The 24,699-nt window shown below is 49.8% G+C and overlaps 1 protein-coding gene across 1 annotated transcript in view; it reads left to right on the top strand.

The window, feature by feature from the left end:
• Positions 1-17,930, top strand: part of GOLGB1 (golgin B1) — a 32,109-nt gene extending 14,179 nt beyond the window's left edge. The window contains exons 11-20 of the mRNA XM_054399992.1: positions 1,567-6,512; positions 7,907-9,860; positions 11,642-11,820; positions 12,585-12,750; positions 13,309-13,440; positions 14,343-14,501; positions 14,628-14,725; positions 15,452-15,586; positions 16,512-16,617; positions 17,727-17,930. Coding sequence (XP_054255967.1) covers positions 1,567-6,512; positions 7,907-9,860; positions 11,642-11,820; positions 12,585-12,750; positions 13,309-13,440; positions 14,343-14,501; positions 14,628-14,725; positions 15,452-15,586; positions 16,512-16,617; positions 17,727-17,861 — 8,010 coding nt within the window. The 3' untranslated portion in view covers positions 17,862-17,930. The remainder of the gene's footprint in view (positions 1-1,566; positions 6,513-7,906; positions 9,861-11,641; positions 11,821-12,584; positions 12,751-13,308; positions 13,441-14,342; positions 14,502-14,627; positions 14,726-15,451; positions 15,587-16,511; positions 16,618-17,726) is intronic.
• The last annotated feature ends 6,769 nt before the right edge of the window (positions 17,931-24,699 follow it).

Below are 24,699 nucleotides of genomic sequence, written 5' to 3'. Positions count from 1 at the left end.
GCTGCTTTCTTAGCAGACTCTGCTTCCCTTTCCTGGCAGGGTGGAATTCCTGTGTCCTTCCCCATGTTCATGCTATTTTCTGCACCCTCTGAGTTATCTCCTCAGCAAAACCACAAGCTAGGCTCAGACAAGGCTTAGGAAATGCCATCCAAAGGCTAAGCTGTTCCTGCAGGATGCATTTCAAGCCAACCCTCTCCATTCCTAGTGCCCCAGTGGTTACCTGTCAGCTTGACTGGAGGAAGCTGAGTTCTCTTTGTGGGATCCAGCAGCCTCTGGTTTAGGTGGCAGGCAGCAGGCTGTGGCTGAGGGATGGCAGGCAGCAGGCTGTGGCTGAGGGATGGCAGCCAACAGGCTCTGTCCTTGTCCTTTTCCACTGCGAGCAGCTGCAGGCAGAGTCAGGCTGTGGGTGAGAAGAGTGCAGGGTCAGATGCCTGCTGCTTTGCTTTATCCTCAGCCAGCAAGTGATGGAGGTGAGTGCCTCTGTAGGTCTGTACTGAGAAGTTGTCATAGGATTGTTGAAAGCTTAGAGCAAGGTCTTGGCTCTTCCCACACTGCTCCACTCTGTCCCCACCAGCCATCAGGACATGGTGCTGTGTTTTGTCACGTGCAGTGGTCTCCAGCAGAGTTGGCAGTATCTGTGTCACTGTGAAGTGTTAATGCAAAAAGTGACACTGGGGACTCATAGAAGGATAGAATGCTTTGGGTTGGAAGGGAACTCCAAAGGTCATCTAGTCCAACTTCCCTGTAGTCAGCAGGGACATCCCTCACTAGATAGGTTGGTCAGAGCCCTGTCCAGCCTCACCTTGAACATTTCCAGGGATGGGGCCTCAACTCTCTCTCTGGGCAACCTGTTGCAATGTTCCACCCTCCTCATGGTGCAGAACTTGTTCCTAACATCCAATCTAAATCTGCTCTTCTCTCATTTCAAACCACTGCCCCTCATCCTGTCACTGCAGGCCTTTGCAAACAGTCCCTCTGCAGCCTTCTTGTAGACCCCTTCAGGTACTGGCAGGCTGCTCTTAGGTCTGCCTGGAGCTTTCTCTTCTCCAGGCTGAGCAACCCCAGCTCCCTCAGCCTGTCCTTGTAGTAGAGGTGCTTCAGCCCCCTGATCATCTTCATGGCCTTCCTCTGGACCTGCTCCATCAGGTCCATATCCTTCCTGTGTTGAGGGCTCCAGAGCTGGATGCAGGACTCCCAGTGAGTTCTCACCAGAGCAGAGCAAAATGACTGGGGAGCAGAAAACTGTGGCTGGATAAAATACACTTGGAAGGCTTGTGAGAATCACAGGAGAACTGAAACAAATCAGAATCATCCAATCTTGGAATCAAGAGGATGGGGAATAAGGGAATAGGAAGTTCCATTTAGGTCTAATGCTAAAAGCAAAGTCTTCCATGCCACCACTTCAGATACCAAACTGCTCTGAGGAGTCCTCCCAGCGTTAGTGAAGCCTCTGTTTATTGGAGGACCTAGCTTGGGAAAGGGCATCCCTAAACTGCAAAGTGTGTTAGATCTTCCCTTTCACAGGATTCAAAGGAAATTTGAACTCTGTTAACAATTTTCTTGTAGGCAAGAACAGATGGAGTTCCTAATGGAAGTGAGCAGTTCACTGAGGAAAGTTGTCCCCCTGGAATTGTAGAATATCTTGCTGCAGAGAAACAGAAAGAGCTGTCAGTATTGCTGCTGGAGCTGAAAGAAGCCCAAGAAGAAATAACTTTTCTAAAGAGCCAGCTCAAGGGCCCAAACAGCCAAACTTCTGCAGGCAGCCAAACAGAAGAAGCACCTAACCAGCTGGGAGATCATTCCCAGATGTCGCTCCTTCAGAGGGAAGAGCAAAAGGCTTCAGATACACAAAACGAGTTGAGCAGCAGCACTGTGCCCTGCAGAGGGGAGATGGAGGCAATGCAAGAAGTGTCTACAAGAGATCCAGAGCTCAGCACCTTTCAATCTGAAGAAGTGCTCAGGTTACAAAAGCAAATTACAGAGCTGCGAAGAGCTCTGCAGAAATCAGAAGAATCCTATGAGAAAGATTTAGGAGAAAAAGGTGTAGAAATCAACAGGCTGAACCAGCTGGCTGAGGAATACAGGAGGAAAATAGAGGAGTGTGACAGAGCCTTTTGTGTTTTAAATGAAGAAAGGGATCAGCTGCTGTGTCAGGTGAAGGATCTTCCTACCATCACAGAACTGCAAGAGCAAGTCAAGCAACTTGAGGAGGATCTAGCTTTGTCAGAAAAGCAGAGACTGTCAGACAGTCAAAGCAGTCTTCTGAGAGAACAAATCCAGAGCCTTAAAAATGAATTTAAATCCAAGGAGGTAAAAATTGAAGCTTTGCAAAAAGATTTAGATGAAGCTCAGTTTCAGCTTTCTGACCAGGATGTACAACTAAAAGATCTGCAAAGCCAGATTGAGAAGAAGGAATGTGAAGTGCTTGACCTAGAAGAGCTGTTGAGGAAGAATACAGCTGCCATGGAAGAGCTTTCACAAAATTTAACCTCCAAGGACCATGAAGCAGCAAGCCTAGAACAGCTTGTGGCTGAACACACCAAGACTATAGAGAGCCTGCAACAAGCATTGCTGGAGAAAGACCAACAGATGACAGAGATCAGTGTCAGCATGTCTGAGAAAATGGTCCTGCTGAATGAAGAGAAATTTTCTCTGGGAAATGAGCTGAAGAGTCTTAGAGAGCAAACAAGTCTGCTATTAAAAGCTCAGGAAGAGAGAGACCAACACCTAGAAGCAAAAGATCCTTGCCTGAAGGGTGGAGCCTCTGAACAGCAGTATGAGACAGGGGCAGCATGTCAAGAAAGTGAGGTATTGGTACATAAATTTGAATGTCTTCAAAAGGAAAATGAGCAAGTCAAGAGGAAGCTGCAAGCAGTCCTTCTGAACCGGAAAGAGCTTCTGAAGAAGGTGAGCAGGTTGGAGGGTGAATTAGGACAGCTGAGGAGAGACCATGAATCGGAAAATACAGTGGCTCGGGAAGAGGAGGGAGATGAAAATGTGCCAGGTATGATGGGCAGAGAAGTGGCTCTGGAATGCCAGCCCAGAGAGGAGCAGCTCACCCAGCTGCTCTCTGAGAAGGAATCTGAGTTGCAGAGCATCCGGAAGGAGCTGCTGGATAAAGAAGCTACTGAAGCACAACTGCAGGCGGTGATTGAAGAGATGAGGCAAAGCTTGCAAGGTGAGACAGCCACTGCTTCAGCTGAAGGTGAAGTCATGGAGGGTCAGACCCTTGCTGACAAAGTAACTGAGACTAATGAAAGCCCAAAAGATTCTGAAGCAAAGGGAAAAAGTGGTTCAGCAGAAGACCAGCAAAATCCTCTGAAAGAGAGGATTTCAGCTCTAGAACAAGAAAAGGAACAGCTTCAAAAAAAACTCCAGGAAGCTCTGGTGTCTCGGAAATACACCATTAAAAAGGCTCAAGAGAAAGACAGGCACCACAGAGAGCAGCTGAAACAGCAGAAAGATGACTACAACATCCTACAGGAACAGTTTGATAAGCAAAGCAAAGAGAAAGAGAGCATCCAAGCTCAGCTCAGGCAACTCCAAGAACAGAAAGGATCACCAGAGAGTGTCCTTGGGAAGCAGGATGGGTTGGATTTCTCATGCGTGGAAGCAGAAGACAGACCAGATAGCAAGGTTGTGCAAGTTGCATATGCTTCTGGGGAGGAGTTGAAGGAGACACTGGAAAAGGTGCAGATGGAGAAAGAGGAGTTGGAATACCACATCAGCCACGTGCAAAGTGAGCTTGCTTCTAAATCAGAGCTCATCTTTCACTTGCAAGAGCACGTAGCACAGTTGTTTGTGGAGATAGAAGGGCTGAAGAAGACCTCTGAGCAAGCTGAAGCTAAGGTGGCAAGTCTTCAGACAGAGCTGGAGGAGAGGCAGGCCAAAATCTCTAGAGAGGATAGTCTGGAAGACTTGAAAACACTTTTACACAAAAGGGATGAGGCAATGGAATTTCTTAACTTGCAGCTAAAAGAGAAAAGTGAAGCTCTAAATAAGGTGCAGGCACAGCTGCTGGAAAAAGAGGATTCAGTCCAGAGGCTGTGGAGTCAGTTGGAAACTCAAGCTCAGGCACATGAGGAGCAAAGCAAACGGCTGCAAGCAGAGCTGATTGAAGTTCGGGAGAAGCAAGATGATGGTGCAGAAGCAGCCAAACAGAAGAATCAGCTGCAGAGAAAGTTGCAAGCTGCACTTATCTCTAGAAAAGAGGCCCTAAAGGAGAGTAAATCTCTGAAGGAGGAGCTGGCTAATACTAAAACTACTATTGAAGGTCTTGGTGTCAAGTTGGCCAACATGGAAAGCCAGCTAGGTGAGCATGTTAAAGAGGGAGCTGCCTTAACAGCAAAGGTAGCAGAGCTCACTGAGGAGGGAGAGAAACTTACTGCAGAGCTTGATAAAGCCCTGAGAGAAAAGCTCGATCTGGAGGGATGCTGTCAAAACCTGACCCTCACCCTAGATAGTGTTGTTCTGGAGAAGGAGAAGCTGGAGAAGGAGATGGAATCCTTGCAGAGCTTGCAAGCCACTGAGAGTTCTGAGTGGCAGGAGAAACACAGGGAGCTGCAGAAGGAGTATGAAACCCTGCTGCAGTCCTATGAGAACATCAGCGACCAGGCCGAGCGCATCCAGCGCGTCTTGGAGGCTGTTAGGCAGGAGAAGCAGGAGGTTTTCCTTAGGCTGAAAAGTGTGGAAGCAGAAAAAGAGGAGGCAAATAAGCAGTTGCAGGAAGCTGGGGAGGAGATTGAGGGAATGAAGGAGAAAATGAGGAAATTTGCAAAATCAAAGCAACAAAAAATCCTGGAACTAGAAGAGGAGAATGAGAAGCTGAGAGGAGAGATACAGTTAAAGGATGGAGAGCTGCACAGGACTGGAGATGTTATGCCAAATACTAGCCTGAAAGAAGATCTGGAGAACTCTGGGAGGGATTGCCAGTCTCTTTCTACTCAGCTTGAGACAGTAATGGCTGAAAAGGAGTCTCTTAAGCAAGAGATCACAGACTTAAAGTGTCTCCTGCAGATAACAGAATCCAAGCTGAGGGACAGCAGAGAACTGGTGGACAAATATGCTGCTCAGAAGACAACAGGGGAAGAAACAAATCAGGCAGTTGCCCAGCCACTACCACCACCAATGGAGAGGACTGAAAATCAAGTAGACTTAGTTTTCAGGCCAGATTCTCCTACTGCAGAGCTGAAACAAAAAGCTTTTGAAGATGGTAGCCCTCCTGAAGACCTTGGTACCTACATACAGCAGATAGCTAAGCTCACAGAGCGAATTACAGAGCTAGAAGATAACAGGAGGGCTTCAGAGCAAGAGCTGGGTGACATGCACAGGTGTGTTGAGACTTTAGCAGGTGAGAAAAGGGCTTTGGAGACTCAAATGGAAGAGAAAGTCCGTGAGTTGAGTGCTCTTCAGGACACAGTAGCACAGATGGAACAAACAGTCCAAAAAACCAAAGCCGAGCTGGTTGGGATGACAGAACTGAAGGACAGGCTGGAGGCTGAGAAGGATGACTTGGAAGAGAGGCTGATGAATCAGCTGGCAGAACTCAATGGGAGTATTGGAAACTATCAGCAAGATGCAACAGACTTCCAGCTCCAAAATGAGCAACTAAAACATGAGCTTCAGAGTCTGCAGAGGATGATGTGTGAGCTGGAGGAGGAGAAACGCCAGATGGCAAAGGAGAACAGCAAAGCAAGTTCAGAAAGGCAGAAGGAATTGGTAGAGAAGCTAAAATGCAGTTGGAGGGGAGACAGCAGTGCGCAGGTGAAGGAGCTTCAGGAGCTGCTGAAACAGAAGCAGCAGGAGATTAAACAGCTGCAGAAGGACTGTATTAAGAGCCAGGAAAAGAACAGTAGCTTGGAAAGAACTGTTAAAGCTCTGGAATTTCTGCAGAGTGAGTCTCAGAAAGAGGTAGAAGCAGCCAAGGAGGGTTTGGCTAAAGCAGTTGAAGACACCAAGAAAGCCCAAGCAGAGCTTGCTCTCTGCAGGGTAGTGTTGGATGACACCCAGAGCGAGGCAGCAAGGGTTCTAGCAGAGAGTGTCAAAGTGAAAGAAGAGCTGCAGGCAAACAAAGAGAACAGCAAAATTCAGATGAAGAAAAAAGATGAGGACTTGGAGAGAAGACTGGAGCAGGAAAAAAGCAAGCACTCAAAGGAAATTCAGAACATGGAAGAGAAGCTGGCAGCTCTGCAGAGGGAGAAGGAGCTTGTGGAAAGAGCTGTTGGTGATCTTCAAGCTTCCTTGAAGACAAAGGATCAAGAAGCCAAGCAATTGGAAGGCAGCCTAAACAAAACCCTAGCCCAGCTTGCAGCCTTCACCAGGAGCATGTCATCCCTTCAGGATGACAGGGACAGAGTGATAGATGAGTCCAAAACTTGGGAGAGGAAATTCACTGAAACCATTCAAAAGAAGGAAGAAGAAATACGCCTCAAAGAGGAGACCTGTGCTGTGCTGAAGGACCAGGTGAAGCAGGGGACCACACAAGTGGAAGAACTTCAGGCTCATATATCCAGGTAAAGAAGGTGAATGCTGACAGCTGGTACTTTTCTCTTTCTGTTTGACAAGGCAGCAGCCAGAGGTGAGGCAGGATTCCCCTTCCCTTTCCCAGAAATAAAGGCTTTGGAGTGTGTGTAAATATCCCTAAATGTGAGATGCAGGTGGCAAAGCTAATGACTGGCTGAGAGGGAGAACAAAATGAGACTTCCTGGTGAAGCCAGAAGTGATCCAGGAGTGAAGCCTTGTGTGGGGATAGAAAAGAGGTTTGGGGATAGAAAAGATGTTCAGTGGTGTTTAGGTTGGAAGGGACCTTAAAGGTCACCAAGTTTCAGCCTCCCTTCCAGGGGCAGGGACACCTCCCACTAGCCCAGATTGCTCAAGGCCTCATCCAACCTGGCCTTCCAATACCTGCAGTGAGGGAGCATCCACAACTTCCTTGGGCAACCTGTTGCAGTGTTCCACCATCTTCATGCTAAAGAACTTGTTCCTAACATCCAACCTAAATCTGCTCTCCTTTTATTTCAAACCATTGCCCCTCATCCTGTCACTGCAGGCCTTTGCAAACAGTCCCTCTGCAGCCTGTTTGGAGGCTCCTTCAGGTACTGGAAGGCTGCTCTTAGGTCTGCCTGGAGCCTTCCCTTCTCCAGGCTGAACAACCCCAGCTCCCTCAGCCTGTCCTCATAGCAGAGGTGTTCCAGTCTCATGATCGTTTTCATGGCCCTCCTCTGGACCTGCTCCATCAGGTCCATGTCCTTCCTGTGTTGAGGGCTCCAGAGCTGGACACAGCACTGCAGGAGAGGTCTTACCCAGGTTGCCCAGGGAGGTAGTTGAGGCCCCACCTCTGGAGGTATTCAAGGTGAGGCTGGACAAGGCTCTGGACAACCTGCTGTGGTGGAGAGTGGCCCTGCTGACTGCAGGCGGTTGGACTGAATGAGCTTTGGAGGTCCCTTTCAACCCAAGCCATTCTATGATGAGTAAAACTGTTCTATAAGTTTGCTGTGTCTTGATGCTGGGACATGAAGTGAGCATCAAGCACAGGAGAACAGCAATTGATTGATTATCTGCTGGTGTGTTTGGCTTTTGTTAGCTACAGTGGGTGACAGAAAGAAGAAAAGGAGATGATTATATTCAGTGTTCAGTCTCTTGACGTAAAGGTTGGGCAGCATTTAAAAACTCTTCCCCCAGCACCCATCCTTCAGACAGTGGTGCAGTCACAGCTTTAAAAGATGCCCTGAGTCTTGAATTGAGGGAAAAAGAATCATCTGGATGTTTCCAGCTTGTATTCTTTATATAAAACTCAATTTTTTGTGGCTTTTCTGAATCAGTATGAACACTAAAAACTGTTGCTGTGGCTCTGGGTACTGGAGAGACTTCACTGATTTGTGACTGACTTCCTCTTCTGCGTCCTCAGGCTGGAACGTAACAAGGAAGAGTGGGAGTCTGAATCCAGGAAGGAGATTGATCATCATCAGAAGACATGTGAAATGCTGCAGCAAGAAAGGAAGGAGCTTCTGACTCGACTGGAAGAGGCTCAGAAACTGTACAGTGAGTCCCAGAACGAGCAGCAGAAGCTGGAGTCAGAAATCAGCAGCCTGAGAGGTCAGCTTGCTGACTTACAGAACTCCCTCACCCAGTGTGAGTTGGTCAGAGAAGAGCTGGGGACTACGGTCAAGCAACAAGAGACCAGCATCCAGAATTTTAAATTGAGCTGTGAACAGCTTGAGGCTGATCTGCAAGCTTCTAAGGCCCTAACAAATAAGCTGCATGAAGAAACCAGTGCCAAAGATCAGAAGATCATGAGTTTGCTGTCTGCCAAGGAAGAAGCTGTAGTGGCTGCTCTGTCTGAATTGCAGCAGCAGCACTCGGAAGGGGTGAGAGAGTTGGAGCTTAGCTTGAGTAAGAAGGAAGAGGATCAAAAAGCTCTGGAAAACGAGAAGAACAGACTTCTTGACAAACTTGATCGCCTCACTGAAAAGATGAAGATGAGCAGAGAAGAAAGCAAGCAGCAGAAGGCCCAACTGGAGTCCTTCACCAAGTCCATGTCATCGTTGCAAGATGACCGAGACCGCGTGCTGAGGGACTACAAGCAGCTGGAGGAACGTCACCTGGTTAGCATCTTGGAGAAAGACCAAATCATTCAGGAGGCTGCTGCTGAGAACAATAAGCTGAAGGAGGAGATCAGAGGTTTTCACAGCCAGATGGATGACCTCAACTCTGAGAATGCCAAGCTGAATGCAGAGCTGGTGAGGTACCGAGAAGACCTCAACCAAGTCATCTCAATAAAGGACTCCCAGCAGAAGCAACTGCTCAAAACACAGCTTCAGCGGATCCAGGCTCTGGAAAAGGAGAAGGCAGCCATAGAAGCACAACTGAAAGAGTCCCAGCATGCTCAGGATGAGCTCAAGGGGTCCATGGAAGCCTTGCAAGAGGATAAAGCTGGCATGTCTGAAGAGATCGAAGCCCTGAAGTCCTCTCTGTCTCGGGTGCAGAGCGAGATGACAGCGTTGCGTGAGGGCAGTCCCATCATGGAGTGTCAAGCACAGCTGAAGACCCGAGAAAAAGAGGCAGAAGAACTGAGCCATCAGCTTTCCCTCTCGCACCAGAGGATAGCAGAACTCGAGGAGGAACTAGTCAGTGTTCAGAGGGATGCGGCCAGGAGAGTGGGAGAGGCTGAGGAGAGGCTGAAGAAGGAGCTGAAGCACCTCCATCACGACGCAGGGATAATGAGGAATGAAACGGAGACAGCAGAGGAGAGGGTAGCAGAGCTGGCACGGGATTTGATGGAGATGGAACAGAAGCTTCTTGCAGTCACAGATGAAAACAAAGAGCTCCGAGCTCAAATTCAGTCTTTTGGGAAGTCCATGAGCTCTCTTCAGGACAGCAGGGACCAGGCCCATGAAGAGCTTCATGCTTTGAAACAGAAATACTCTGCAGACTTGGAGGAACAGAAGAGTCTGGTGCAGAATCTGCAGGAGCAGGTGGCCCAGCTGCAAGAGGAGCAACATTCTGCTGCCAGGGACCGAGACACGGCGAGGGCTGAGCTGACACAACTGCAGCAAGCCACTGAGGAAAGAGGTCTCTGGGCCCAGATTGAGAAGCTTAATGAGAAGCTCAGGGGAAAAGATGAGGAACTTCTCCGTCTGTCTGCAGAGCTGGAAGGTTCTGCCAACCAAGTCAAATCTTTCTCCAAGGCTATGGCAAGCCTGCAGAATGAGCGAGAGCGTCTCCTGGATGAGCTGGGCAAAGCCCAGAAGGTTGAAGAGGTGAAACAACAGCAAGCAGAAGGGAGCCCTTCCAGCACTCCTTCAGAAGTGCAGAGCCTGAAGAACGCCCTCTCCTCCTTGCAGAATGACAGAGACAGAGTAGTGAGTCCTTCTCTCTTCCTGCTCTGACTTTAAAGGAGATTTGAATCTCTTCCTGAGATTCACCATGCTGGGGTCTGGTATTGACCACATGAAACATAAATCATGGCCTTCACAGACTCACAGAACAGTTGAGGGTATAGAAAAAGAACAGAAATGGGTAGATTCAGATGGGATGTTAGGAAAAAGTTTTTCACCATGAGGGTGGTGAGACACTGGAACAGGTTGCCCAGGGAGGTGGTGGAAGCCTCATCCCTGGAGGTTTTCAAGGCCAGGCTGGATGTGGCTCTGAGCAACCTGCTCTAGTGTGAGGTGTCCCTGCCCATGGCAGGGGGGTTGGAACTGGATGATCCTTGAGGTCCCTTCCAACCCTACCAATTCTATGATTCTAAGTCCAGCTGAGTCTGGAGTATCTCCACTGGTGGCTATCCCACAGATTCTTTGGGGAATTTTTGTTACGATGTGTCTGGATATGGTTTCCAGATGTAGTTGCTCCATCATCTTCCCATTGTTGAGGATGAGGCTGACCAGTCTGCAGCTCCCTAGTTCCTCCTCCTTGACTTTCTTGTAGGTAGGGATGACTTCTGTTTTCTTCAAGCCTTAGGGAACCTCTCCCAGTCACCATAACCTTTCAAAGGTAATGGAGTTACCTTCCAATGACCTTAGCTCTTGTGGGTATGTTCTGCCAGATAGAATCATTGAATGGTTTGGGTTGGAAGGGACCTCCAAAGATAACCTAGTCCAAATATCCCTGTACTGAGCAGGGACATTGGAATCTTGTGCCCAGTTCTGGGCCCCTCAGGTCAAGAAGGACCTCAGGGAACTGCTTGCAGAGTCCAGCACAGAGCCACAAGGATGCTGAAGGCAGTGGAACATCTCCCTATGAGGACAGGCTGAGGCAGCTGGGGCTCTATAGCTTGGAGCAGAGAAGCCTGAAGGGTGACCTCATTCCTGTTGATAAAGATGTGCAGGGCAGTGTTGGGAGGATGGAGCCAGGCTCTGCTCAGGGATGTCCAATGACAGGACAAGGGGCAATGGGGGCAAGATGGAGTAGAGGAGGTTCCACAGGAACAGAAGGAAAAGGTTTTTCCCTGTGAGGGTGTCAGAGCCCTGGAGCAGGCTGCCCAGAGAGGTTGTGGAGTCTCCTTCTCTGGAGACATTCCAAACCTACCTGGATGTGTTCCTGTGTGACCTGTCCTGGGTGATCCTGCTGGGGCAGGGGAGTTGGACTGGATGATCTTTTGAGGTCCCTTCCAACCCCTAACATTCTGTGATTCTGTGGTGTGCAGTGACAATCTCTTTACATTTCAGTCTGAGTAGCCTGGCAAGAGGGATTTAATTCCTCAGTTTCCTGGTTTACTTCAAACACCAACTCCAGGAGTTCTTAAGCAGCTCATTCTGTCTCAATTTTGCCTTTCTCTGAAGAAGGGAATTAATGGAGTCTGGAGTAGTTTTATTTTTAATCTATAAAATCTTCATGGAAAGTCTCAAAACTCACTACTGTGCTCTGGGCAACCTGATCTAATTGAGGATGTCCCTGCTTACTGCAGAGGGGTTGCACTAGATGACCTTTGGAGGCCCTTCCAACCCAAACCATTCTATGACAGAATTCCCTAAGGGTTTCTTTGAGCAGTGTTCTGCAGACTGCTGTAATCACCAAATCAATTTCTATCTTCTTTCATTTCTTGCCTCAGGTCCAACAGTGAGAAATGCTCTTAGATGCTTCCAAGTAACAAACCTCCCTGCCTGCTCATTTGTCCCACACTGCCATTTCCCTTTTGCAGGTGAGGGAGCTGAAGAACCTGCAGCAGCAATACATCCTGGTGGGGGTGGAATCAGCTGAAAACTCTCGATTAAAAGCACAGCTGCAGGAGTTTCAGCAGGAGGCAGATCAACAGCACCGTCTCCAGCAGCAGCTGAAGCAAGAAAGCCTTCTGTACCAGCAGGAGCTCCAGCAGCTTAGGTGAGGATTGTCTTCTCTTCTCACTGCCTCACAGATGCAAATGTAGCCTTCCTTTCATTCTTGAGGGCAGGAGGCAAAGCCAGCAGAAGTTCAGCCTTACCTGTCAGCTGTCAGGTTGCTCAGAGCCTTGTCCAACCTGACCTTGGATATCTCCATGGATGGGGCCTCAGCTACCTCCCTGTGCCACCTGTTGCAGTGTTCCAGCAGGCTCATGCTAAAGAACTTGTTCCTCACATCCAATCTAAATCTGCCCTTCTCTCATTTCAAACCATAAAGCTGGAAGTTAAATGATCCCTGGATTTCATAGATTCAAAGAATGGTTTAGGATAGAAGAGACCTTCAAGATCATCTAGCTCCAACTCCCCTGCCATGGGCAGGGACACCTTCCACTAGCCCAAGTTGCTCAAGGCCTCATCTAACCTGTCCTTGAACACCTCCAGGGAGGAAGCATCCACAACCTTCCTGGGCAACCTGTTCCAGTGTCTCACCACCCTCGCTGTCAAGAATTTCTTCCTACTCTGCAGTCTCAATCTGCCCTCCTCAAGCTTCAATCCATTCCCTCTCATCCTATCACTACAAGCCCTTGTCAAAAGTCCCTTCCTGGCTTTCTTGTAGGCCGCTTCAAGTCCTGGAAGGCTGCTCTAAGGTCTCCCCTCAGCCTTCTCTTCTCCAGGCTGAACCAACCCAACTCTCTCAGCCTGTCCCCAATAGCATAACTGATACTGGTAACTTCCTGATCATTTCCTTTGTGTCATTCTGGGCAGACAAGAGAAAACCACCTGGGAGAAGCAGAACAGCAGCATCAAGGAGCAGTACCTGATGGTCATAGCTGAAAAAGACAAACAGCTGAGCCATCTACAAAAGATCACCCAAGAAATGAGGCTGCCCCTCAGCAAGTCCCAGGTGGTAGAGGAGCAGTACCAGACAAAGGTGGGTGGAAAAACACAGATTCTTTATTTCATAGAATGGTTTGGGTTGGAAGGGACCCCCAAAGGTCAGCCAGTCCAACCCCCCTGCAGTAATCAGGGACATCCTCCACTAGAGCAGGTTGCTCACAGCCTTGTCCAGCCTCACCTTGAATATCTCCAGGGATGGAGTCTCAAATACCTCCCTGAGCAACCTGTTGCAGTGTTCCACCACCCTCATGCTAAAAAACTTGTTCTTAACACCCAGTCTTAACCTCCTCTTCTCTATTGCTCTGGGGATTTGTTTTTCATCTTCTCATTCATACACTTCAGGTTTTTTTATTTCCCTTCTGTATTGTAGACAGCTTGAGGACAACTTTTGAGAAGGGCCCATCGCATGTGCAAGTTCAGTGGATCCTTCCTAATTGGTTGGACTTTCAGATGGCTTTTAGGCTCTCCCTGTTGTTGCTTCACTTGAGAAGGTCAAGTTCCAGACCTAAGAACAGTGTTGGGCTTTGATCTTTGTCCATACTGGACTGATATGAATCTGCAGGATATTCTTTTGTTGTTCTTTTCCTGGCAGGTTCCTTCAGAAGTTCTCAGAGGGGACTTTTCAAGCCCAGAAACAGAGACAAAACACCTCCAGGCCCAGCTAAGTGACAGCCTGAAAGAACTGCACCTAAAAGAGCTCAGAATCCAGCAGTTAAACAGCAAGGTAAGAATTAGATCTCAGAGCTGCTTGCAGAGTCTGGGATGAGGAACATGGGGAGAAAGGATGAGCTTGAACAGGGCTCAGGGGGCAGGAATGAATTTTTTGTTCTCATGGGCATTCAGTGAAATAACACAAACCCAGAAATGCGAGAAGAGACTTCTGAAGGTGATCTGCTGCTGCTCAAGGCAGCACTGTCACCAACAGTGACAGGTCAGCAGTTCCAGAACCTCTCTGGGCTTGGGGCTGATCAGCCTGGGGAAGAGAAAGCTCCAGGCAGACCTAAGAGCAGCCTTCCAGTAGCTGAAGGGGGCTCCAAGAAGGCTGCAGAGGGACTGTTTGCAAAGGCCTGCAGTGACAGGATGAGGGACAATGGTTTGAAATGAGAGAAGAGCAGATTTAGACTGGATGTTAGAAACAAGTTCTTGAGCATGAGGGTAGTGGAACACTGCAACAGGATGCTCAAGGAGGTAGTTGAGGCTCCATTTCTGGAGATCTTCAAGGTGAGGCTGGACAAGGCTCTGAGCAAGCTGATCTAGTGGAGGGATGTCCCTGCTGAGTGTACAGGGGAGTGGGACTTGATGAGCTTTGGAGGTCCCTTCTAACCCAGACCATTCTAGAATTCTGTCATCATACACTGATGATGTTTCTGGGAGCATTAGGTCAATCCTAGCCCTTTAGAACTCTTGCTTTGGAAGCTATGTTCTTCTGTACATCCTGCTGATACTTTGGGTCTCCTGCTCTGGAAACCTCAACCACAAGCTGCCTCTGGAGATCACTGCTGGTCTTTGGGCCTTGTTAACATGCAGTATGGCAGTCCCCAGTAGAGTTCTAACCCTCAGTTGCCCAGAGAATGATTTTGCTCTCACCAAAATGTTCTTTGCTTAGCAGTTGTGTTGTCTCCCCAGCTCTCTCAGGTCTTTGAGGAGAAAAATGCCCTCTCCCTCCAGCTGCGTGGGAGCAGCAGGAGCATCTGTGAGAGCCATCAGCACTACAATGAGGTTCTGAACCGCTGCTTGGAGCTGGAGCGGCAGCTCCAGGAGCTGCAGTCTGCTGACAAGGGTGTGGTAAGGCTGATCTTGGTGCAAGGGAGGGCAGAGCTCATTTCAGATGGGTCCATAACTGCAGCACTGCAGCTGCGTTCTGTCCTCCTCATTCAGTGCTGTCTGCCATCCAGTGATGTTTTCTTTCAGGAGCTGTTTGCAACGGATGCAGCTCCAGGAGCCCCCCAAGAAAAGAATGAGCCTCAGAGAGGCAGTTACACACCAGAACTGCAGGAGCTGCAGCTGAGGTAAAGAGAAATTGAAAAGAGAGGTGGGGATGTTACTTCTGCTGGGTGTTAGTGAGGAGCCCATTTCTGTTCCTCTCAATCAGAGTGTTGGAAAAACTCTTTCCACACAGAGCCTTGTGGAAGTAGAGGAATCTTTTTATGCACTTGAATCATAGAAGGCACCTCAAAAGGTTATCAAGTCCAACTCCCCTGCAGTCAGCAGGGACATCCTCCTCTAGAGCAGGTTGCTCAGATCCTTGTCCAGCCTGACCTTGAAGATCTCCAGAAATGGAGCCTCAACTACCTCCTTGAGCATCCTGTTACAGTATTCCACTACCCTCATGCTCAAGAACTTGTTCCAAACATCCAGTGTAAATTCTCTGATTTCAAACCATTGCCTCTCATGCTGTCACTGCAGACCTTTACAAACAGTCCCTCTGCAGCCTTCTTGGAGCCCCCTTCAGCTACCGGGAGCCTTGCTACTCTTAGGTCTGCCCTGAGCCTCCTCCTCTCCAGGCTGAACACCCCCAGCTCCCTCAGCCTGTCCCCCTAGCAGAGCTGCTCCAACCCCCTGATCATTTTTGTGGCCCTCCTCTGGCCCTGTTCCATGAGGTAACAAAAGATAATAGAAGACAACTAAGTCTTCTCTATGAAGCAGAAGGGGATTGGAGTCTGGTCACATCAGTATGAACAGAGCAGTCCCTCACTTCGCCCTTTTTTGGCACATGCTTGGTTGCTTTCTGGCAGGCTGTCTGAAACAGAACATTTGCACAGCAGCACGAAGCAGGACATGAGGTATTTGGAGGAGCAGCTGGAGGAGGAACGGGAGCGGCGCCTGGCTGTGGAGGAGGCTCTCTCTGCAGCGCAGGAGCAGATCAGGAGGTGAGGGAGCTTGAGTGAACAGGCAGGCTTACCAGAAAAGGATGGTGGCCCTAGCTCTGTGTTCATCTGCATGTCATTACATCCTTCTGTTGAATGGGGACATAGAAACCACTACCCATGGCTGTCACAGCATGGTGGAGGTTGGGTGGGACCTGTGGTCACCCAGAGCCAGTTACCCAGCAACATGTCCAGATGGCGTTTTAATGTCTCCAGAGAAGGAGACTCCACAGCCTCTCTGGGCAGGCTGTTCCAGGGCTCTGGCACCCTCACAAGGAAAAAGTATTTCCTTCTATTCCCATGGCACCTCCTCTGCTCCATCTTGCCCCCATTGCCCCTTGTTCTGTCATTGGACATCCCTGAGCAGAGCCTGGCTCCCTCCTCCCAACACTGCCCTGCACATCTTTTATCAACAGGAATGAGGTCAGCCCTCAGGCTCCTCTGCTCCAAGCTATAGAGCCCCAGCTCCCTCAGCCTGTCCTCACAGGGAGATGTTCCACTGCCTTCAGCAGCTTTGTTGCTCTGTGCTGGACTCTGCAAGCAGTTCCCTGAGGCCCTTGTCCTGAGGGGTCCACAACTGGGCACAATATTCCAGATGCGTCCTCAGCAGGGCAGAGTAGAGGGAGAGAAGAACCTCTCTGGACCTTCTAACCACAGCCCTTCTAATCCACCCCAGGATGCCATTGGTCTTCTTGGCCACAAGGACACATTGCTGGCTCATGGCCATCCTGTTGGCCACCAGGTCCCCCAGGTCCCTTTCCCCAGAGCTGCTCTCCAACAGATCAGCCCCCAGCCTCTGCTGGTTGAAGGGGTTGTTCTTTCCCAGATGCCAGACTATACTTTTAAAAGAAAACTCTCCTTTTAATACTGTGGGGGTTTGGGGGCATCATGAGAAGCTAAAGTTGATTTTCATGTTTTATTGTGGCAGGTTGCACTCAAGTGAGTGGACATCTTCCTCAAGTGCTAGCATTGATGTGACTTCAGGTCATGAGCACTCCTTGCTGATCGATTCCACAGATCATAACTTCAGCAGGGTAAGAATTTATATCCAGAGCTTGTGAGTCCTTGCTGATGCAAGGAAGTCTGAGCTGAAAACTGTGACCCTGTGGTAGCTAAATATCCTTCTGTAGGCACATTTCAACCTGCCTGGCTTTCTGTAGATGTCTGCCCTTACCTTGTTCTGTTTTCCATGCCAAAAGCCACTCACTGCTCTGATAGTGGCTCTGCTGCAGCCTGCAGGTGTAGACTAAATGTGAGAAGTCACTAAAGTGGAGGTCAGCATTGGCTGTGCCTGAAATGTGGGTCCATGTTCCTTGGGGAATATTCAAGGCCTCAGTGGTGAGCAAGTAGGCAAAGGCTGTGCAAATCTGTTGGATGCTGGGGCTGTGATATCTGCAGCCTGCAGTGCCTCAGCTTCTCCTCACTCCTCATTCAGACCTGGGTTAGTTAGGCTGAGAGCCAAAGCTGCTGAGTAACAGCCTGGGACTCACCTCAGGGCTAAAGGATGAAGCTCTGCTTGAGGAGTTTGCCCTCTGGTCTCTTGAAGACTTGGAGGCGATGCTTTGAAGAACAGCATCAGCAGAATTAGAGCAAGTGCCATAACTGGAGGATACTCTATGCTCATGCTTGGGGGTTGTCAACAAAGTAGAGAAGTTGCATTGTCTGGGGACTTCTGGAAGGGCCCCTGTAGAGTAAGGTCACTCTATACAGCTTGTTCAACAGCTTCAGAAGTCCCTTCAGCTTGGAGGGTGAAAGAACACAACAGATAAAGAACATTTTTCTTCCAGGCCAGAGAGTGAATCAGGTTTGCTAGCACCCTGAGGCTGCAGCAGCAAGGAACCCCTGATCCATTTGTTCATAGTTCACTTAGAGGGGCTGGAAATTCCTAGGGACTGGATGTTAGAAGGAGATGTTCTACATTCCATTGACCTTTCTCAGGCAGAATTGGAGAGAGCTGCTTCATGAGAAACCTGCAGGGAGCAGGAGAAGGAGTATTGAGGATCAGATCAGACAGAGGAATGGGTTTGGGAAGGCTCCTGCTCATTAGCTTCAGTTTCTCCTGGTGGCCTGCAGAGCTCTGGGTGAAGGCACTTGGAGACATGTCCCTTGCTGGCACTGACTGGTCTCTCTTTTGCTCTTCCAGACCCGGAATATCCTTGGCCTACGACGCCTGCTCCGCTCCCTCTTCCGTTCCAGGACCCGCCTGCCTCTGCTGGTGGCCATGTATCTACTTGCTCTCCACGTTCTGCTCTTCCTGTGCTTCACAGGCCACCTCTGAGGAGAGGGAGTAGCCTTTTTCCTCAGGGCTCAGCCCTCTGTGTAGTGAGGTCCAGCTTTTTCCCACTTCACCCAGCTGCCTTCTTTTCCCAGCTCAGCCCTTCAGGAGCAGCAACTCACCCCAGGGGTGTTTGCTGTCCAAGCCTGCAGCAGCCAAGTGCTGGTTTTGCTCCCTGGTTCAGTGCTGTTTGAAATTCATATCCTAAGGAAGCTGCACACACTTTGAAGCCACACAACTTGTATTTCAAAGTAAAGTTTTCAGCTCAATTGCCATCTCCTGTTTGAAGAAAGGCCAAAACTGGGCATTCCATTGGGAAACTCTCACTTCTGCCCAGCCAGTGTTGGCATTCTGTAAAATGTTGGCAATTTAGCTGTTGAAAAAGAAAAGGAATCACACTTCTCAGCTCTAAGTTAATAATGATAATCCTGGATCTAGCTTTTGTGCACCTCTCACCATGAAAGGTGAAATAGGAGCAGCCAGACTCCTGCATTCCTATCCACTGAACCCCTGACACCAAGATTAAACCTGTACAGGCTGGGCTGAAGGGTTCCAGAGTGTGGTGTGTGGACCAAATCACAGAATGGTTTGGGTTGGAAGGCACCTCCAAAGGTCATCCAAGTCTAACCCCCCTGCAGTCAGCAGGGACATCCTCCACTACAGCAGGTTGCTCAGAGCCCTGTCGAGCCTCACCTTGAAGATCTCCAGGGATGGGGCCTCAACTACCTCCCTGGGCAACCTCCTGCAGTGTTCCACTACCCTCATGCTAAAGAACTTGTTCCTAACATCCAATCTAAATCTGCTCTTCTCTCATTTCAAACTATTGTCCCTCATCCTGTCACTGCAGGCCTTTGCAAACAGTCCCTCTGCAGCCTTCTTGGAGCCCCTTTCAGCTACTGGAAGGGTGCTTTTAGGTCTGCCTGGAGCCTTTTCTTCTCCAGGCTGAACAACCCCAACTCCCTCAGTCTGTCCTCACAGCAGAGCTGCTCCAGGACCTTGATCATTTCCATGGCCCTCCTCTGGACCTGCTCCATCAGGTCCATGCCCTTCCTGTGTTGAGGGCTCCAGAGCTGGATGCAGCAGTGCAGGTGAGGTCTTACCAGAGCAAAGTGGCAGAAATCAAAGTCAGAAGCTCCAGAATTAAACTGGGACTGGAGTTCTGAAGCCTTCTGGCATCAGTGCTTTTGGAAGGGCCTCTTGTAGAAAGCTGGTGCTGGTCCTTGGACTTGGCTGAATCCAGAGCAAATGGACTTGATCTATGGAAAGCTGTGTTCTCAACTCCTGGGTATGTCCTGGAATTTAGACTGCCCTTCCAATGCTGAATGCAAAGAAGATGGTTCCAGTCGAGCTCCCTGTCAGAGACCTCTTGCTGGAGTACTGCCAGTCATGTTTTTCCCATAGGAAAATGTGATAGTGTTGGTCAGCCAAGAATTTCTAGCCAGTCAATGAAGCCTACTTAGAGGATGGATGGATGCCATCGTGGTAGCTTAAATAACCAGATCCTCTGGCAGGTCCAGAAGGTTGGCACCACCTCTCCCATGGTTGGCACCACCCTTGGTTATCTGTGTGGGCTTCCTCAACCCCAGAACAATTCAGTGACCAAATCCTTTGGCTATAGTTTCCTGGGGCCCTGTGCTCCTGTATATAGAATAAAGATTATTTTTCACAGGGGCTTGGTGTTGTGTTGTCCATGGCCATCTCAGAGGTCTCTTTGAGGGCATCATTCTGGAAGTGAAGGCTGGAAGTGAAGAAATTGAAAAGAGCAGCACCAGGAAGATTAAAAAGGAATTTAAGGCCCGTGGGAAATCGATTGACGGGGCAGGAGCTCAAGTGGTGTTCTGCTCAGTTCCCTCAGCAGCAGTGGTGTACACTGAGAGGAACAGGAAAACCCACACCATCAACAGTTGGCTTAGGAGGTGGTGCCAGCAGCAGAATTTTGGCTGCTTTGATCATGGGGCAACTCTTACTGCACCTGACCTGCTGGACCAAGATGGGTTGAATTTATCTAGAAAGGGTAAGAGGGTGCTGGCACTGGGGTTGGCAGGACTCATTGGGAGGGCTTTAAACTAGGTCTGAAGGGGGTGGGTGTGGAAACCAGTCTCCCTGGGGAGGAGGGAGGACCACATAAATTGGTGAAATCAGCAGCCCAGCTGAAGTGCATGTACACCAATGCACGCAGTATGGGCAACAAACAAGAGGAACTGAAACTCTTGGTTCACCAGGAGAACTATGATGTAGTTGCCATCACAGAAACATGGTGGGACGATTCTCACAATTGGAGTACCACACTGGGGGGTTATAAGCTCTTTAGGAGAGACAGGCAAGGGAGAAGAGGAGGAGGGGTGGCCCTGTATATTAGGGAATTCTTTGGTGCCTCAGAACTCGAGGTTGCAGATGAAAGGGTTGAATGCTTGTGGGTTAAAATCAGAGGGAGGCCGCACAAAACTGACATCCTGGTTGGAGTCTGTTATAGACCACCCAACCAGGACGAGGAGGCCGATGAGATATTCTATAAGCAGCTGGAAGCTGTCTCAAGATCATCAGACCTTGTCCTTGTGGGGGACTTTAACCTACCAGACATCTGCTGGGAACTTAATTCAGCAGAGAGGAGACAGTCCAGAAGGTTCCTAGAGTGCATGGATGACAACTTCCTGATGCAGCTCTTAGGTGAACCTACCAGGGGCAAGGCTCTGCTTGATCTGCTGTTCTCAAATAGAGAAGGGCTGGTGGGAGATGTGATGGTTGGAGGCTGTCTAGGGTGCAGCGACCATGAGATAGTGGAGTTTTCAATATGCAGGGAAATAGGGAGGAGCAGTAACAGAACCCTCACTTTGGACTTTCGGAGGGCAAACTTCAGGTTGTTCAGGCAACTTATTCAGAAAGTTCCCTGGGTAACAGCCCTTAAGAAGAAAGAGGTCCAGGATGGTTGGACCTACTTCAAACAGGAGCTCCTAAAGGCACAGGAACTGGCAGTTCCCACATGCCGTAGGACGAGCCGGCGGGGAAGACGACCGGCCTGGATGAGCAAGCAGCTCCTGAAGGATTTAAGGGAAAAAAAGAGGGTTTATTGCCTTTGGAAAGGGGGGGAGGCAACTAGTGATATGTTTAAGGATGTTGTTAGATCATGTAGAAGAAAAATTAGAGAGGCAAAAGCACAGTTAGAAATTAAACTGGCCGCTTCTGTGAAGGACAAGAAAAAGCATTTTTATAAATATATTAATGCTAAAAAGAGGGGCAAGAGGAGCCTCCACTCTTTATTGGACGTGGAGGGTAACATTGTAACTAAGGATGAGGAGAAGGCTGAGATTCTAAATACCTTCTTTGCCTCCATTTTCAACAGTAAGGCAGGAGGACTTCAGGATAACTGGCCTCCTGAGCTGGTCGATGGGGTCAAGGAGCAGTGTTGTACTCCTGAAATCCATGTGGAATTAGTTCGAGACTTGTTGAGTCACTTGGATATTCACAAGTCCATGGGACCTGATGGGATTCATCCTAGGGTGCTGAAAGAGCTGGCAGATGAGCTGGCCAAGCCTCTCTCCATCATTTTCCACCAGTCCTGGCTCACTGGAGAGGTCCCAGAAGACTGGAAACTGGCCAATGTGACACCCATCCACAAGAAGGGACGGACAGAAGAACCTGGGAACTACAGGCCTGTCAGCCTGACCTCAGTGCCAGGGAAAATCATGGAGCAGATTGTCTTGGGGGCAATCACTGCATACCTGAAGGATAGCCAAGGAATCAGGCCCAGCCAACATGGATTTAGGAAGGGCAGGTCCTGCCTCACCAACCTGATCTCCTTCTATGATCAGGTGACTGCCTGGTGGACGTGGGGCAGGCTGTGGATGTAGTCTACCTGGACTTCAGCAAGGCCTTTGACACTGTCCCCACAGCAAACTCCTGGCCAAGCTGTCAGCCTGTGGCTTGGACAGCAGCACTCTGCACTGGGTTAGGAACTGGCTGGAGGGCCGAGCCCAGAGAGTGGTGGTGAATGGTGCCACATCCAGCTGGCAGCCTGTCACTAGTGGTGTCCCCCAGGGATCAGTGCTGGGCCCTATCCTGTTCAATATCTTTATTGATGATCTGGATGAGGGGATTGAGTCCATCATCAGTAAATTTGCAGATGACACCAAGCTGGGAGCAGATGTTGATCTGTTAGAAGGTAGAAGGGCTCTGCAGAGGGACCTTGACAGGCTGGACAGATGGGCAGAGTCCAACATGATGGCATTCAACAAGTCCAAGTGCCGGGTGCTGCCACTTTGGCCACAACAACCCCATGCAGAGCTACAGGCTGGGGTCAGAGTGGCTGGAGAGCAGCCAGGTGGAAAGGGACCTGGGGGTACTGGTTGAGAGCAGCTGAACATGAGCCAGCAGTGTGCCCAGGTGGCCAAGAGAGCCAATGGCATCCTGGCCTGCATCAGGCATAGTGTGGCCAGCAGGAGCAGGGAGGTCATTGTACCCCTGTACACAGCACTGGTTAGGCCACACCTTGAGTACTGTGTCCAGTTCTGGGCCCCTCAGTTTAGGAAAGATGTTGAATTGCTGGAGCATGTCCAGAGAAGGGCAACGAGGCTGGGGAGAGGCCTTGAGCACAAGCCCTATGAGGAGAGGCTGAGGGAGCTGGGACTGTTTAGCCTGGAGAAGAGGAGGCTCAGGGGAGACCTCATTGCTGTCTACAACTACCTGAAGGGAGGTTGTAGCCAGGAGGGGTTGGTCTCTTCTCCCAGGCAACCAGCAGCAGAACAAGAGGACACAGTCTCAGGCTGCGCCAGGGGAGGTTTAGGCTGGAGGTGGGGAGAAAGTTCTTCACAGAGAGAGTGGTTGGCCATTGGAATGTGCTGCTCAGGGAGGTGGTGGAGTCACCATCCCTGGAGGTGTTCAAGAGGGGATTGGACGTGGCACTTGGTGCCATGGTTTAGATAGGCATGAGGTTTAGGGTGACAGGTTGGACTCGATGATCTTTGAGGTCTCTTCCAGCCTTCTTGATTCTATTCTATCATGCTGCTGTGGCAAACCTTCTCCAGGACCACCATCAGATCTGGGTGAAGGAGAACCTCATGAATTACAAGAAGGACAAGTGCAGAGTCCTGCATCGGGGAGGAACAACACCAGGCATCAGAGAGGTTGTCCTGCTGAAGAACTGCTCCACGGAGAAAGACCCTGAAGTGCTGGTGGACATCAAGTTCTGTGTGGGACAGCAATGTGCCCTTGTGGCCAAGACGGCCAAAGGCATCCTGGGGTGCAGCAAGCAAAGTGTGGCCAGCAGGGCTAGGGAGATTCTCCTTCCTTTCTACTCTGCCCTGCTGAGACCACACCTGGAATCCTGTGTCCAGTTTTGGGCTCCCCAGTTCAAGAGAGACAGAGACCTGCTGGAGAGAGTCCAGCAGAGGCTATGAGGATGAGGAAGGGACTTGAACATCTCTGCTATGAAGAAAGACTGAGCCCCTGGAGCTGTTTAGAGAGAAGACCTTCTCAAGGTCTATCAATATCTGAGAGGTGGGTGTCAAGAGTTGAAACTGCTCAGGGTTTTTTTGGGGGGTGTTTTTTTTTTTTTTTTTTGAGATCTAAAAACCTTTTGTGCCTTTTTACTTGTTTGTAGTCTCAGAGCAGAATGTTTTTTGGGGAGGAGGAAGAGCTGAAAATGATGACCCCAGCCTGCTTTTTTCACTCTAAGAGACATAGCTGTGCCCCATCAAGCACTGCTCCTGGAGCCAGCAGTGAGCCTGCGCTGCGTCAGCCTCCCCACAGCACCAGGGGAGGGTTTGGTGCTGGTGGCTGGAGCCCAGCTGGGGGCTGGGGTGCAGGAAGTGGAGACAGCTGAAGTGAAAACAGGAACTTGAGCAGAGAGCTGGCCAAGAGCTGCCACCAAGCAACAGGTGCCTGAGCAGAGAGCAGCAAGTTTGCCAGCAGGAGCTGTGGTCAGCATTGGAAGGTAAGAGAGCTGAGTGGGTTTTGAAGGCAAGAAACAAACGCCCCCAGAAAAGAAAAAAAAATGGGGTCTGGTAGGCAAAGAGAGCTCCTTCCTGAGGCAGCTTGTGTGAGTTAGAGGTGCTGAGCATTTGCTCCTCAGCCTGTGCTGTGGTCAGCATTTGTGGTTTTTATGTTTAAGGCTCTAAAGGATCATAGAATCATAGAATTATTAGGGTTGGAAAAGACCTCAAGGGTCAGCTAGTTCCAACCTCCCTGCCATGGGCAGGGGCACCTCACACTTGACCAGGTTGCTCACCACATCTGAGTCACTCAGCATGGCTGCACCAAGGCAAGGGGGACAATGGGACAAGCTAAAGGGCTGAGCTGCCACTCTGGCTGATGCTCCTGACTTAGAGGCTGTCGGGAGCCTTGTGCTGAGATTACAGTCAAGGTTTTTCATGATTCCATGAGCCAGCAATGTAGCCAGATGGCTAGGAAGCCCAACAGCATCCTGCTCTGGATCAGGAAAGGAGCAGGGAAGTGATGGTGCCCCTGCAATGGGCTCTGGTGAGGCTCCAACTTGAATGCTGGGTTCAGGTTGGGGCACCACAGTGCCCAAGAAAGACATTGAGGTGCTGGTGTTGAGGAGTTTGGGGGTTTGGAGAATGTGTCCTATGAGGAGAGAGGCTGAGAGAGCTGGGGTTGTTTAGCATGAAGAGTAGGCTAAGAAGACCTCATTGCTCTCTACAGCTACCTGGAAAGGAGGTTGGAATGAAGCTGGTGTTGGCCTTTTCTCCCAAGTAACTAACAACAGGACCTCGAGTTGCACCAGGGTAGGTTTAGGTTGGACATGAGGAAGAATTTCTTTATGGAAAGAGTGGTGAAGGGTTGGAACAGGCTGTTCAGAGAGGTGGTTGAGTCACCAACCCTGGAG

This window comes from Indicator indicator, chromosome 3, assembly GCF_027791375.1.
Source record: "Indicator indicator isolate 239-I01 chromosome 3, UM_Iind_1.1, whole genome shotgun sequence".
Classification (NCBI taxonomy): domain Eukaryota; kingdom Metazoa; phylum Chordata; class Aves; order Piciformes; family Indicatoridae; genus Indicator; species Indicator indicator.
Note: the sequence above shows the minus strand (reverse complement) of the source record. Positions and strands in the feature narration are given on the sequence as shown.